At 37.0% G+C, this 15,720-nt stretch overlaps 1 protein-coding gene across 5 annotated transcripts in view; it reads left to right on the top strand.

Moving 5' to 3' along the window:
• Positions 1-15,720, top strand: part of LOC309601815 (erbin-like) — a 122,571-nt gene that overhangs the window by 51,161 nt on the left and 55,690 nt on the right. For all 5 annotated transcript variants that reach the window (XM_082334967.1, XM_082334966.1, XM_082334965.1 and 2 more), the window contains 3 exons: positions 378-495; positions 13,824-13,902; positions 14,648-14,737. In XM_082334967.1, coding sequence (XP_082191093.1) covers positions 378-495; positions 13,824-13,902; positions 14,648-14,737 — 287 coding nt within the window. The remainder of the gene's footprint in view (positions 1-377; positions 496-13,823; positions 13,903-14,647; positions 14,738-15,720) is intronic.

Here is a 15,720-nt window from a genome sequence, read left to right as displayed (position 1 = left end):
CTTTTTTCTTTTTTGAAGAAACTAATTACTTCTGGGGTATCACATGGCATATTTATTATGGAAAATATTTTGCAATGTTTGCAGAACTGTGTGTAACTACAGGTCACAATTTCTGAGATACTGGATGGAATTTGTAGGAAGTGTTAAGCATAACTGCTGGCTTGTTGTGACCATTTGCAGCTTTTTGTTTTCCTGAGCATTGTAAACTTAGTCAATTTTGAATAAAACTAGTTAAATAAATAAAGTTTTTGTAGCCAAAGACTTTAAATAGTCTGGCCTTCAAGCTGTAAGGTCAGAAGTTTAAAGAGATTAAAAATAAAAGCTATATAGAAGAAACTAAGAGAAAGTCGCGTTCACTTTTTTTTTTGTTTCAACAGCAACTTTTTAACTGTCAGTCTCTGCACAAGCTGAGTTTGCCAGACAATGATCTAACCACATTGCCAGCATCCATTGCAAATCTCGTTAATCTCAGGGAACTGGATGTCAGCAAGAACGGTAAGTCACTTCACTTTATTATATTGGGGTAGCTAAAAGGCAAATCACCATTGACTGTACAAAGATACTAGCGAAAGTATAATTTCTAGAAGCTACGTAGCTAGTAAATTTTAAATTACTACTCTAAATTACTGCTTAACATAAAAGATGCTCTTTTATGATCTATTTGTGATATTTTTTCTAATTACCTCTATCAAATTGGCTTGTACTTTGAGGTGAAAATATTTCTATATTTGTTCAAAAAAATGCATATACTCAAATTTATTACTTCTAGTGGCTTTCCTCATGTTTCACTATACCGAAGAGAGTTTGCACAATAATTTGTAAAATTTTGCTGGATTCTCTGTTAAATTTGGTTTCATTAAAAAATTGTTTTCAGTTTATTTTAATGAGCTGTCTGAAAATTGTAGTAGGGCTTGGCTGCTATGCTGTCAGATGGTAACCTCTGTCGCATGGGGAGAAGTAGCGACTATGGACAATGACTGGTTCACTTGTCTCACTTGTAAAAAATCTATTGTTCTGTGTAAGTCAGCCTTTTATAAATTATGAAATGTCAGCCAAGTATTGTATGCATGAGGTCTTATTAATGGTGATGTTTTGGCAAGTTGGCAGATGCATGCAGCTGTGAGGAAATTGAATTAACTTATATTGTCATCAGACTTGTTTGTGTGGCTTATTGGGGGGGAATTCAATCATGCTAATTGATGAGGATATAGTCTTGTCTTACTAATTCAAAGTGAAGTTAGATGACCTCTCCTTGAAATGTTATTTGAAAATAAGGATTTATAAATATGCCAAAGATTTTATCGTATCAAATCCATTGTTTTATTTGGACAGCTAGCTAATCATGACTCCAAGAAACTAAGTTCTGCTTTATTAAGAAAGTATTCTAGTTGTTGAGGTGTTGGCATTCTCCTTTATTGTCCATTGTAGCCCAATCTATACTTAAACTGTTACTTTATTTCTGCCTAATGAACACAGCATTTAGTGTGATAAATTGACCTGATTGTCACTGCTCTGTTCCTGGTACAAGTGGATTAATAGTCTGTCTTAAAGAACATTGGCCTTAAACTTTCATAGTGACACACAACAGAGAAAGAATCATCTTTTTGTCCTAGACCGAACTGTTAAAAGGATTAATTGTTTCCAACACAAGTTCACAATGCAGAAGACTTGAAAGCAGCAGAAGGGGTTTTGAGTTTTAGTGCTGGCAAATTCCTTAGCTTATATACATAAATAGGCAGCTGGTCGTTTACCAGCTAGAGAGTTAGTTGTCTGTCCAAAATAGCATAACCTTTAGCTAAGCCTTCAGAGAGCTGCCAAAAGAGCACTTGTTCCTCTGAGGCATATAAAGAATTTAAGGAGGCAATAGCTGGATATTACGCTATCTCAGTAAACTTTGAAGCTCTGTTTTCTAGGGGTTGTTTTGTTTTGTGTTTAACATCTTTTAGAGAAACGATAGGACACAAACTTATTTAAACTATTATCATGTGCCTCTTTTCAGTCTTATTGTGATTTGGATAGCTTTTCTGCCTAGTGCTGCACATTAAAAATAGTCCTGAGATCACACACTTATTTACTTGGGACATCTTGTCTCCCACCATTCCTGAAAGCTCTGTAAAACTAAAAACAAACACCCACACCCACACACCCACACCCCCACCCACAAACACACAAACACCCACAACCAAAAAACCAAAAACAAACAGCCAAAAAAACAAAAACACACACACACAAACACACACACACAAACAAAAAATCCCACTGCACCACCAAATCAGGGTCCCTGTTGGGCAAGGTAAGAAATAGTGTTGTTTATTCTGGCTTTTAATATATTTGGTAATATTTGAGACTTGAGGTTTTTTTTTTGGCTTAAGTGCCTTTTCCGTTTAGCTATCCACTGTTGCAACCACAGAACATTTTATTTTCTTGATAACTGAAAGCCTATTCTTTTCCCTTGTGTCTCCCTTTTCTCTTGGTAAGAATTTACAGCTCAGTTTCTTACTGTTCATGATTGTTGTGATGTTCCTCTATAATAGAGCCAAATGCAAATTTTTTTTGCTAGTTTTCCAAGACTAGCAAAACTGATTAAACATCTCTGATTCTTCCTTTTTCTTTGTTAGATATTGAAATAATACAGTGTGGAAGCAGTGGACTTTGTGGGAAGCACAGGGGTTGCTTTCTCTTTAATTAAAAAAAAAAAAAAAAAAAAAAAAAAAAAGAAAAATTACAGGGGATTAATCACTAATCTTAGTGAAGGATGATGAGAGATGCCAAATTCTAAGAGTGTGTTTTTCAGATTCCTGCAGTTGTGGCAAATTAAGGTGATAGTTCTTGTATTTTTCTTGTAGTATTAATATACCATAAGTGTGATGTTCTGATGTAGATGGAACTAAAGCATGGAGTACAGATGCTTTTAGATCAAATATGCATTTAGTTATAAAGGTTGCATTTTAGGAGGATAGTTAGTTAGACTTGAATTTTCAAATACCAATACACGTGAAATATGATAGGGTTTTCATATAAGATAGTTGAGCTGTTTATGCCACAGGCATAATGGAATGTATTGACCAAAGAGAAGCATTTAATTTTTCTAAAGAGCTGATAGAAAAATTAATGAAGCTTCAATTTTAAAATGTGGTCAGGTTACCTCATTAATTGTGGAGTCTGGCTCTGCAGCTAGCTCACATAGGACGGGGGAGACCTGTTGCACAGGAGAGCATCCAGCTTTCCAAGTATAACTACACACACATGCATAATATTTGTTTTAACATTTAGATGAAAAATCAAAATTGCAGAAATGCTTCAAGATAGCAGGTGCCTTACATAAAAGGTATTAGTCTAAGAAAGCAATCTTTATGATGTTTTAATAGCTCATAAAATGTCTTAGCTTTTTCATTTCAGATTTAAATGTCTAATTTAACATATACAATATATAAAACTGTATAATAGAGGCATGGCAGATGTGCAAATGTGGATAATTAATAGTATTTAATAGTATTTAATCAGAACAAAGATTCACCTAGTCTACTGTCCTGTCTCCAACAGTGGTCAAAAGCAGAATCCTAGGGAAGATTTAGTAAAGTACAGAAAAGCCAAGAGACGTGCATGTTTCCCTGTATGCTCCCAGTGTCCAGCACCTTTTGTGACTGGGCCTTCTTGAGCCAAACAGGGTGGAGTTTTTATTCAGTAGTCTTCATTTGACTCCTCTGTCAATATATCTAGTCTTTGCATGCAGTGATGGATATTTTGAGGCATGTGCTGAATTACAGAGTACAAGCCTGTAACGGTTGTATATTCTGGAACATACAGAAGTCTTTGTACAGCTGTTTGGGAATATATTATTCGTGGCTGCTGAAGAGGTCATGGCATAGATGTAGCCTAAAATATCAAACTGCCGCTATGTGTGCAGCAAGAATGGAATAGAGTTAGTTTTAACTCTGCCTCTTGTCAAGACTAAAGGCAATAAATTCTGTAGTTTTTTTGGAAGTAGAGAGTTGTCCTTTTATGGCATTTTAACTTAATTCCCAAGGCTATTGTGAGCCCTTAATATCAATGGTGTTCCATTACTTCTTTCCAGGTACGCTTCAGCTTTGGAGCTTTTACCTGAAGCTTGATGCTGTCCTAGTCACAAAGATGAAATGATTCTTGAACAAATGGTACAATAAATAAACTGCATTCCTATACCAGAAATTACATCCTGCGTTGTATAAAGCATGAAGAGATGCCCTTTTCTCCCAGTCCTACTGGGTTACATCCTAAAGAGAAGTTGCAACATAATTTAAGGCCTATGTAGAGAAACAAGTGTTTTATTTATGAAGCTAAAGGAAAATTTCAATATTTTTTTTTTAATCCTCTATGGCTAAGTTATTTATATATCAGCAGTTGTACAGGGGGAAAAAAAAAAAAAAACACAACACCAAAAAAAAAAAACCCCACCAAAAAACCCCACAACAACTCTCTTCATCACTAAATTTGTCTCTTTCTGGGTTTATTAACCTTTAGGGGACAGTCATTTCCTTGTGGCTCTGGGATGCCAGCCTTAGTCTGTATCTAGGACAATGTGGAGTACTGACATGGAAATATTTTTACCTCCCCTTTGAAGAAGGGGAAAGCATGCATGTACAGTGTATGATGACGTTTATAAATGGACAGAAGAGTTAGCTTTACAGGTTACTAGAACAGAGTGATTCGAAAGGCTGAAGCATATAATGAGGTGACTGCCAGGGAAATCAGGCTTCCCTGGAAGCCTGAGAAATGGGCTTGAAACCCCTTTTGCCTGTGGAGCTAGCATAGTGGGAAGCGGTGAGATGGTCCGTTTTTACCTGCTCACAGGTGGTGAAAGAAAAAGATTGAATTTATAAGTTCTATATTATTCAGGCCTTTGGAGGATTAAATAGCAAGATTAGAAAATAACTAGTTAAGACCAAAAGAAACATGGTGTTTTGGAAATAAAGATATCTTTAATAGTCTCTTAGATATTAGAGTGGTTCTCTTTCACTGCGATGTTACAGCAAATTTAAACATGTCAATTTGTCAGTCTGTATTGCAGGGAATTTTAATGGAATACACAAACTAAAACCAAGAAAACAAACACACACTCCCCTGCCCCAAGCATATCTGCCTATAAAATTTAAGTAATTTTTAAAAATTTTGTTAACAGATGCAAATTTAGATCAAATATGTTTTCTTCAGTGTTTTAAAATCATCTGCTGATTTGGCAAACTAGCCTTAGTACACTGTGTGCCAGAAATTGGGGAGTTGGAGAATGAGAATTCAGGAGAATATCTAGTCTTATGTTGCCCATCTGGTGCATTTAGGAGTATGGTTTTTCAATTAATTGAGAATTATTCATAATTAATAGGGAGACAGATCCAAGTTTTATTTTCCACAGGAAGAAGAAAGAGAGGAAGATCCTGAATACAAAAATAACTTGCTGTAAATTTGCTATTTCTCTCTTTATGCAGGGGGCAGGCAGGTAGACAGTGGACACTTTGTTTTGTGTCATCCATGATAACTGATCTGCTGCTAACTCCTGAGTCTGTAGCTTTACTATAACGCATCATCATATAGAGGTCATAAATTTATCCTAAATGTAGGCAACTATTCTATTAAAGTTCTTTATTCAAGTGTTTATAGTAAGTGTTTAATAGTATTTTTTTTTTCTTAAATGTATTGCCTGTTTTACGAAAGATACTGAATAGGATCCATCTCTACAGAATAAAATTATCTCTGTGTATGAGAGGATGTGAACAGAATGGAATTTCAATGCAGTTAAGGTCTTGAATGTGGAATTTGAGTGTACGTATTTGAAATTCTGAAATAAGTTTAATACAGATCTATTCTTGGACTCAGAAATTTTTGTAACACAAAAAAGACATTGTAGAAGTAATTATGGGTTTTTTAGATGTGCATTTGCATATAAAGGCAGAATGTACCTTTATTTTTTGTAAAGGGATGTGCTCTGAGTGACAGTCATCATGTATCAACCAAAAGTGACTGGACAGACAACACTGAATTTGCATCCCAGGGTGGTAGGGGATGGGGGGAAAAAAGCAAGGTAGCTTTACATGTTTGTTACACTTCAGTTTCAGGTTACTCTGGGGACTTCACAACACTCCAGCATGAATTAGACATAGTTGAGAACCACCTGAATCTTGGCAATTGTCCAAGACAGCATTATAAAAAAACCTGCTGCCCACAACCTTCCTAGTGTTCTGCATTTTACAATTTTACCCTGCCCTTGCATGTTTAGGTTTATGGAAATTAATGTCAGGCATGTCTTCAAGAAGCAGCATTATTGGCTATCCTTTCCCCCTCGCTGCATAAAAGGCATTTATGAACTTGTCTTGCTACTCAAACTCTTTTACATCGTGTAAGGAACGTAGCTAGAGTAGACCTAGAGATACCTTACTCTTAAAAACTGAAACTCTTCCACGTGTTCATTCTCAAACTGTTTGGAAGACTCTTGTGGGCTTGCTGGAGTATCCTGGTTGTGCTAGTACATGAGTGTACAAGGAATAAAAAAACCAAACCAAAACCCCACAAAGCCAACACTAAACCCCTGTGACTGTCCTCTTGCTTTCTCTGCCCTGCATCAGCTCTGATAACTTAGCAGTGCAAGTTATTGTTGTTGGAGAAAGTGATGAGGAGGCATTACCCATTTAAAGAGATCAGGAGGCTAACATACAACATAAAATAGGATTCATTACTGTCTGGACTTCACAGAATTGGCATGGATTTTTAGCTTTCAGATTAAAAATTTAAAATTTTGAATTTCACAAGTGCTCTCAAAACAAAAATTTTAGAAATACTAAACTTGACTCAGACTTCTAATGGGTTCAAAGCAGCATGAAGATGAAAAGCTTGTTTTTGAGAGCCAACTTTGTAAATATGGCATACATGTGAGCATAGAATCTTTATTTTTAAAAAGATGAGGAAATGCTATAAAAAAGCGGTTTGCATCTTAATGCTGCATGTGGATGCTTATTTTGCAAAAGAGCCTTTTGTCTTAATTGTGAGTAAACATGTTTTATTACTTTCTTTAAAACACATTAGAAACGCTTAAAAATCTCCCTATGGAAGTATTTCCCTTTTTTCTTTTTATTTTTTTTTTTAAATGAGAATGCTGTTTAACTTGCTCCTGTCAGATTTGTAGCTCAACTGACATTTTTGAATTAATCATTACATGGGCTGTACAAGTGCTATCTCTTTTCCCTTCCAAAAAAAATCCAAAGAACCCTCCAAATAAAGATTCAACTTCCATTTTTCATTGTATAAACTTAAAGCAGCCTCCAGTGTAGTTGTAGCTTAAAAACCTGCAAGTGACCATCATTAAAGGGAAGACAAATGGGAAAGGAAACTTTAAAACTTTCAGAACATGTAGAATTGGAGAAAAGGACTTTGTAAAGTGAAGGAGAGGTGAATCTGCTTACTAAGCTGTAAGTAGATACTTATCAAACAAAGTCGCTTCAAATAAAACTCAGGAAATCCAATGGAGTTTGTTTTCAGAATTTTGTAAACATTTTGTAAGATTTTTTTTTTTTAGATTATTGATTTCCTTGATAAAAGCAAATGTTTTTTTTTAATAAGGGAACTTTTCTGTGTAAACAAAGTGGAGAGAGTAGAGAATGAAAAGCTATATAAATGTATTAAAATCTGTGTTTTATTAAATCTATAAGTTTATTAAATCTGTAAGTTTAATAATGATAGATTAAACCTATGACAGATTTGTTATTTGAGTTGTACTTCTTGAGAAAGGTAAGTTTCTTGCACGTGTCTCTAAGCTTATATATTTTTGCCTTTAGTAAGAGACAGAAAACCATGGCTTCTGTGACGCTCATATACAAGGAAAACCAAGTTGCGAGGGATTTTACTAGTTTTAGTACTCTAGCAGTTGTCACAATCTTCCTTATGAGAGTGCAAGAGGAGCAACTGATGTGACATATAGCAGGTTTCAAAAAGCTTTGGGATATCTGTTTGCAGAACTAGACAGAAGTATATATGCAATAGTTGCTCCTTTCTCTTGAAATGATTGATTTAGGATAGGTTTTCACTAAATAAGCCAGAGGCTCCTAAGCTGTTTGGAGACTACTAGTGTACTGAGTACCACCTTGTACACAGAGGCCAACCTTGTGCCGAGCTGTGACTCCAGCTCTGAGCAGGAAGGTGTTACTGCTGCCCTACAGCCTGGTCAGGTATCTTCTGGAAATCTGAGATACTGGTTGATCTGAAACTAGCTGTGGCAGGGGATCCTTTAAGAATTTTGGAAAGAGTAATGAACGTTCAAAAGGAAGGATGGATGAGTTGGCATTGTGCAGTGAATTGATTGGGCTCGAACACACTGCTTACTTTCAATAATGAAAAATGCTGCTTTTAATTCAGAAGGTATGCAGAAATCCTAAATTAAAGCAAATTTATATAAATGTATAATACAGACTGTGACTGATACTTTAGTTTAAGTTTTCAGTTTAAACTTTCAACTTCCAGAAACACTTTTACGTAATCTTTGGGAGAGTTGTGGTGTGTATTCTTGAGCTCTGAAAATATTTTGATTGCCGTGTTTGATCCATATATGCTGGAAGGACAGTTGTAGCAGAGGCCCAAGTGGAAGAACAGACAAAAGCTGCTCTTTTTATGGTGGTGCTGCTTTCAGGCAGGTCCTAATAGCTGCTTGCCCAGAAGTTGAGACCAGGATGAATAGATTAGCTGAGGGAGGAATGTATGTAATCAAGGTTGCTTTTGTATTCATGCAAACTGAGCCTGTATGTTTGCTTCTGTGTCCTCTACACTTGTAAGGGTACAGAGTGGGAAGGGTGCACAGTGTGCTGTAGTTTCATTTGTCTTGCAGCGAGAGGACTCTGGTGAGGTGCTTTCTGCCTGTTGTTTGGAGAGAATTTTTTTTTTTTTTTCCCCCCCTCACATTCCCCACAAACTGAGAGATCTATTTGTAAACCCTTTCCTCTAGGGACATCACCCATAAGGCTTCTGCAGGTCTCATTTGTTAGTGATTTTCTTTCTCTGTGCTTTTTAGGAATTGAGCTAATACTTTTTTGGCAAGATGGTTTGAAACGTTTCTGTGTGAGAAGAGGTGGAACTTGATTTGGAGGCACTGTCGCTGCTGTCTAGCACTAATGGTTTGAATAACTGAAGTTTGGGCATGCTACTTATAGCATTTGATTGTGAAGAAAAATATGACTACGTTGAAAGGGTTAAAAACCACAAGAGCAAGAAAGATGTAAATACCTTAGTCACTTAATTAGATCAGAAGACACCCTGGTGTGATTTAAGGATGTTGTGAATACCTTATTAGACATGAGGGTGGTCTGATGTGATTTAGGGAGTAGCTAGAAGAATAGTTATAAGATAAGGGGGGGCTCCGGGATAATCTCGTTACAGACAACTCGGCCTTGGGAGAACAGATGCACGGAACCATGAAGACAGGAAGACACAGAAGAATGGCAACAATAGCCTTGAAGGACAACGTCTACGTGATCCTAGGACTGAGTTTGCGCAGAAGCAAGGGTCAATCAGTCGAACACAGTGAAGGCGACTATGAGCCTTCATCTGAAGACCCCCAAAGACTACTTGAAGACCACCACGGGAGATGACTGCGCATGCGAATCGGATATTTACATATGCTAATAAGTTCCTGGAAATCTCATGTTTATGTAAATGAATTGCTGGAAATCCTATGAATATGTATGATTGTATAGTATATATTCTCTAAAAATTCGTTAACTCGGAGCGCTTATGGTGGAGAATCCCCAGTGCTGCCCAGCGCTGCAATAAAGGATACCTACCTGCTTAATAGTAACTTTGCTGCTATTGAGTTTCATTTCAGGGACTCTCTGAATATTCCGTTTCCCCCTCAGGGAGATTCGGACTATGAGGAAAAGCATCCGTGAATTTTTGTATTAACATGACTAGAGTATGAACAGCAGAACAAGCCCCCATCTGCAGTAGGACTGAAACAGTAGTGTACTGGGGTGTCAGCTCTGGGATCCATTGCAGTGAAGGCTTCTATCAGCAGCGGATGCAACTTGCACAATTTTCTGTAAATCTGGAATTGCCAGTATTTCTAAATGAAAAATCTGGGGGAGTTAGAGATGAGGTGAAATTCCTTACTTCAGCTGTGCTACATGATCCAGAACTGAGGTTGTTTACCTTCAGACTTATGGCCATTGACCTGAAATCCTTATATGACCTTTTTGGTATCCCCTTTGGGCTTGTGCTGCAGCTGGTCTGGGATCCTGATTAAATACCACTCTGTAGGTTAGGCTGGTTAGCTGGTGAGTTTTTGCCAAGTAGAGTTCTGAATGATGAATGATTTCTGCTTTTGGCTCAGTCCAGACAAGAATTTTAGATTCCTCTTCCTTACCTTACTGCCAAATTTTGCTTAACAGTCTTCCAGCTTTTGTGTCTCCATTCCCCACCCCCCCCCCTTTTTTTTTTTTTTTTTTCTTCCCCCCCAAGTATTGGTTTTGGTAGAAACTGGCCAGTGAGTTTAAAAGTGCCTGAAATTTGGGAAAATGAGGAGGAAGAAACAGACAAGTAAATCCTAAATGCTATTTCACAAGTCTTATTTCTGTGGGAAACTACAAGAACTTTGCTCTCAATTCATTTTGTGGATCTGGTGGTTAGAATTAAAGATTACCAGCAAATAGCATTTTCTCCTGCTGTGCTCTGCAAATGGTCATAGTCCACAAGTGTGGTGGTTTGTTGTTTTGGGTTTTTTTGGTTTGGTTTTTTTTTTGTTTGTTTTGTTTTTTTGTTTTTGTTTTTGGTTTTTTTTGTGTGTGGTGGGGTGTGTGGGTGTGTGTTTGTTTTTGTAAAACAGTAAGTGTGATCTGTAAATCAGCTACAACACTGAAATGGGTTGGGGGTGATGGTTGTTATCATGTAAAGTAGGAAGCAGCAGGATGAAGAACCTGACCACATGATGCTTCTCAAGGAAAGTGGGATAAGGCTACAACAGACTAGATAACTCCCAAGTAATCTCTAGCACTGTCTTCCTCTTCTGTAGTCCTTGAGTATCAGTGTATAAAGGAAGCAGTAAAAGACCTTAAAGGAAAATGGGGTTTAGAAAGGAATGTGGATCTGTTTACAGTGTTCATTTGATCTGATGCTGATGGAGGGTGGGGGGGTGGCTATCAAATGGATTAATTAGCACAGTCTTACAAAAGGAGTGTGGAAAGATGTGGTCACAGAGATCCTTGAGATTTGCTGAGCTTTCTTAACAGGGGAAGAAGATTTGTAACACTAAGGATTGATGGAAAGCAGAGAAAGAACAACAGCTCTCTTATAAAGTGTTCTTTACAGCCCTTTGTCCTCCTCTCATCTCTTTCTCCAGTGTCTCTCTGCCTTCTCTCTTTCTTACTTGCTTTTTGAATTTGCTTTCTTGGTGAGAGAACTGAAAGAATACTAATCCAACAGTATCTGCATGTTTCTAGCATGCAGGAGGTATATAGCTGAGGAAAAGTGAGTGTCTGAAGGTTGTTGTATAGCCAGTTAGTAAATGCAACTTCCTGTCATCTGGTAGAGAGGAGTGGTCTCCTTTTTTTTTTTTTTTTTTTTGTCTTCTGAATCTGTACTACAAACATTAGGTGTATTTCATGCTGTCATTCCCAATTTTGAATGATGGCTGCCACTTATCTGTACTGAAGTGTTGAGTGAGGTTGGTAAAGACTGTGTATACTGTAACAATCCTGGCTCTAAGACCAAGCAAAATTAAATTAATGGGCTCCTTCATTGTTAGCTTTCTCATCAGTTGCATTTCTGTTGTTAATTTGTTGTTAAAACTGTTGCTGCCTCTTGCCCAAGGCATAGTCAAAGAGACTACTGTAGAGTCCTCTGATTACATACAAAAGCATGCTGATTTAACATGTCTGTATTTGGATAGCTAATATTTTATTTGGCTGCTCTTTTGAGAGTAAGTTTACATTTGTATTCTCTCTAGCAGATGTGCTGTGTGTTTTGTTTTCTAGGTAGTTATCACAGACTTAAGTCTTCTGTGTTTCAATAAATTCTTGACACAGGCAGTGGAAACTAATATTAGTATTAAAAACATAAGTTTTAACATGTTGGACCAGAGCAATCTTTCATCCAAGGACCAAGCCAAGGCCTGGTAGTATGACCATCTTTCAGAACAACTAAGCTTAGAGAATATCTCTCTGATTCAAACAGCAAAACTAATGGCACAGAGTGAATCTGAAACACAACTCTGACACCAAGGAAGAGCTTAGCAGCAGTTTACTCTGATTATTGTAGACACTTATTTTAAGAAGGCAAAGTTATATCAGCAATAAAGGGGTCTTGATGTACTTTTTAGACAATGGAAGACCACTTCATACAAATTGTCCATAGCTTCATCTATACAGGCCTCTTAAGTGCTAGATTTTTCTGCATCTCCCGTGGTTCAGGATTCTGTGTCATGTTAGATGCTTTCCATCTGCATGTTTGGATATTCTTGTTTGGTGAAAGAGGCTTCTTGCTACAATCAGAAATTGTGTAATTTCTTATGTAAGTAAAAACTTTACTTAGCAGTTGATGTTTCGCCACATTTTTTTCCTGCTTCCGTATTCTCAGAACACACACACAAGGAGAGACGAAACCAAGTTCCACCTGCTAATCTGAATTAGAAAACACACTGCCTTTGTCTTTCTCTCTGCAGCTGGATTGTAAGAGAGTTAATGTTGCTTGGAGCAGCATGAAATTTCATACTCTCACTAGACTAAAAGAGAGCATACACAGAGTATAGTTCCTTCTTAGTGGTCTTGTTCCCTGGGTTCAGGCTGCCCTCTCCACACACCTGATAAAGCACTCTAGAAGCAGACACAATTGCATGCAGTAATTGAAAGACAAATAGCTAAGATTTGTTACCTGAAAAAAGTTGTTTTAAACTAACTTTGTTTTATTAGCATATGGGTTTTTCTTGGAAAAAAATAGTGTTTTCTTAATCCAAGTGGAAAGATTGCAGTATGAATGTTTGTTATATTTAAGATGAGTTTGTTTAAAACAAAAATGCCTGTCCCAAGGTATAAGAACAATGTAGTGATACACTGCAAAAGCAAATGCAGATGTGATAACCATGGTTTTATTTGGTTTTATCGTATAGTAAAGATTGAGGTGAAAGTCTTAGGCAGCAGAATGGTTTCTTACTGACATGGTGGATACCTGTCTTCTGTTTTCAAGGTCTGTTTTGTCAGCTTCTGACAAATACAAATTTTGGCAGATATGTGGGTTGCAAATTCACTCTGGCATTTTTGGAGATAATCTTAGAAGATGAGGAGGTTCCTTACTGTTTTAATTTTCAGACATAAATGTGTCTGCAGCATTTTTTTCCTTATCTACAAATAATTTGAAGCTAACACCAAGCATATGTCACGTTTTGGGAGATCTGTTCAGAACCATGAATGCTGTAAATCTGCTTTAGGACTTGGAGCCTTACCATTTAACCTGGATGTCATACAAGCCATGCATTTGACAAACAAATCCTGTTGGAAACTTTGTTCTACCATGTATACGAATGACTTTAAAAAAATTAAAACAAAAAAATTGAGACTGAGGGCCTGATCTTAAGTACATTACAAAAATACAAGTACTTTGGTAATGAGCAGTGGGAATTGTTAGTGCACTGTGTGTCTATAATGCCGTTTGAGCTGCCTGCTAAGTGGCAGTATGAAATGCTTTAGGAATAGAATAGTAAAAGAATTGATATTGCATAAGGGTGTTTTTTTAAATGAAAACTGTATCTAAAATGAAATATCAGAGAACCAGTCTACTGGTTGCTAAATGAATGTTTCCCTACATCTCCCTGTATCTTGCAGGCATACAGGAGTTTCCAGAAAATATAAAAAACTGTAAAGTCTTGGCAGTTGTTGATGCCAGTGTAAATCCAATTTCAAAGTAAGTTTGTCATTTTTGTCATGTTCTGTATTTTATGCAAACACTGCTGAGTCTCAAACATGCCCCAGAAAACTTTTCTTGAGCCAACCTTTGGAGGCAAGGAGCAGAGTTACCCGAGAAGTATCTTTATTAACCTCATTGCACTGTGATACAGTATAGCTATGTCAGTAAAATATTTTGCCCATTAATAGGCTATGTGAGCAATCCTATATTATACCATGTGGCTTTCTCAGCTTTAAGTCCATCACTTCTCTGTGAAGTTAAAGAAATATGCGGAGTGTTTTGTTTCTTAATAACAATAATTAATTTTACTCTAAAGCCTGTAACGCTGTTTTTTCAAACTCAGATTATATGAGTAGGTTTCCCTGTCACCTTCTATAGTGACAAAATTAATTTGTCGGAAGTAGCGCTGCCAGAGATATAAACTTCATGCAAGGTAACTCTTCTGGGGGGAAAAGGTGTTGCATGGGTTTTAATCACAAAGATCACAAATACATATCAAGACTACATTTGTTGTTTGTAGTTTTTATTGCCTGTAGATATTGTCCTCAGTACTTAAAAATAATTTTGAAACTAATCTTAGAGTGAACAGGTATCTAGTGCAATTTTATAGAAATTCTGGTACCACCTTAATTTTAATGTTATCAATATGTAGGACTTCAATACTATACTGTTTAAGAAAATATGACTTAATGCCCTGAATATAATTGAAACAAAGGCACTACATTATTTTATTTCTATATAGGCTTCCAGATGGATTTTCCCAACTTTTAAACCTAACGCAGCTGTACCTGAATGATGCTTTCCTTGAGTTTTTGCCAGCCAACTTTGGCAGGTAAGTTGAATTTGAAACTTAGTATCTATATTTAGTTTTAAATTTATGCAGAGCAGTTTCTGCTGCTTCTTAAGCAAACTGTGAACTGGAGGAGGGGAAGAAGTGTACACTACCAATCCCATTTATGCCACATATCAGTTACAAAAAAAAAAAACCCAAATCTTTATCACCTTTTTTTTAATCTGGACTTTTAAGGGACAGACAGAATGCTTATAAAGACCCAAGAAATAACTCACTCACATACTTGCTGCTTCTACAACACAAGTCTGATAAGTATGGGAGACTAGTATTTCTGAAATATGGCTTGGTTATCATTTAGTAATTGGAGTGGAGGAAATAATGACATCTGTAATTTCACTTGTCCTCTCCTGGATGCACAGATTCCTTCATGCACATCTATAATTGAGTGCCTTGTTGTCAGGAATCTTTGACAGACAGTATATTTATGGTGTGCTGACTAAGCAAAATTTTTCCATGTAGTAGCTTAAATAAGAGAAAAATACTAAATCCCTACCTCTTTAAAATGGATTAAATCTTTGGAGTAAAAGTGAAAGGATAATATTGCTAAAAGGAAGAACCCAGCCACTGCCCTCAATTCCAGGGAGACTACTCGTGGCTCACTTGATTGTGGCACATGTTTCACGTTAATGAATGACCTGTGTGATGTCCTCCGTGGTCAGGTCCACCCCTCGATCACGAGCCCACCTGTATGTTGCATCTCTCCCTAGATGTCCCGATGTTTCGTGGGCCCATCGAGCTACAAATAACTCACCCTGACACTCCCAGTCCAGGTCCACCTGAGCTACTTCAATTTTGACAGCTTTGTCTACCTGTTCATTGTTTCGATGTTCTTCAGTGGCACGGCTTTTGGGCATGTGAGCATCTCCATGACGTACCTTTAGAGCCATGTTTTCTACCTGGGCAGCAATGTCCTGCCACAACACAGCAGCCCAGATGGGTTTACCTCTGCGCTGCCAATTGGT

This window comes from Platalea leucorodia, assembly GCF_965183815.1.
Source record: "Platalea leucorodia genome assembly, chromosome: W".
Lineage (NCBI taxonomy): Eukaryota > Metazoa > Chordata > Aves > Pelecaniformes > Threskiornithidae > Platalea > Platalea leucorodia.
The sequence above is the reverse complement of the archived record's forward strand: the minus strand, read 5'-3'. Positions and strand labels throughout refer to the sequence as shown.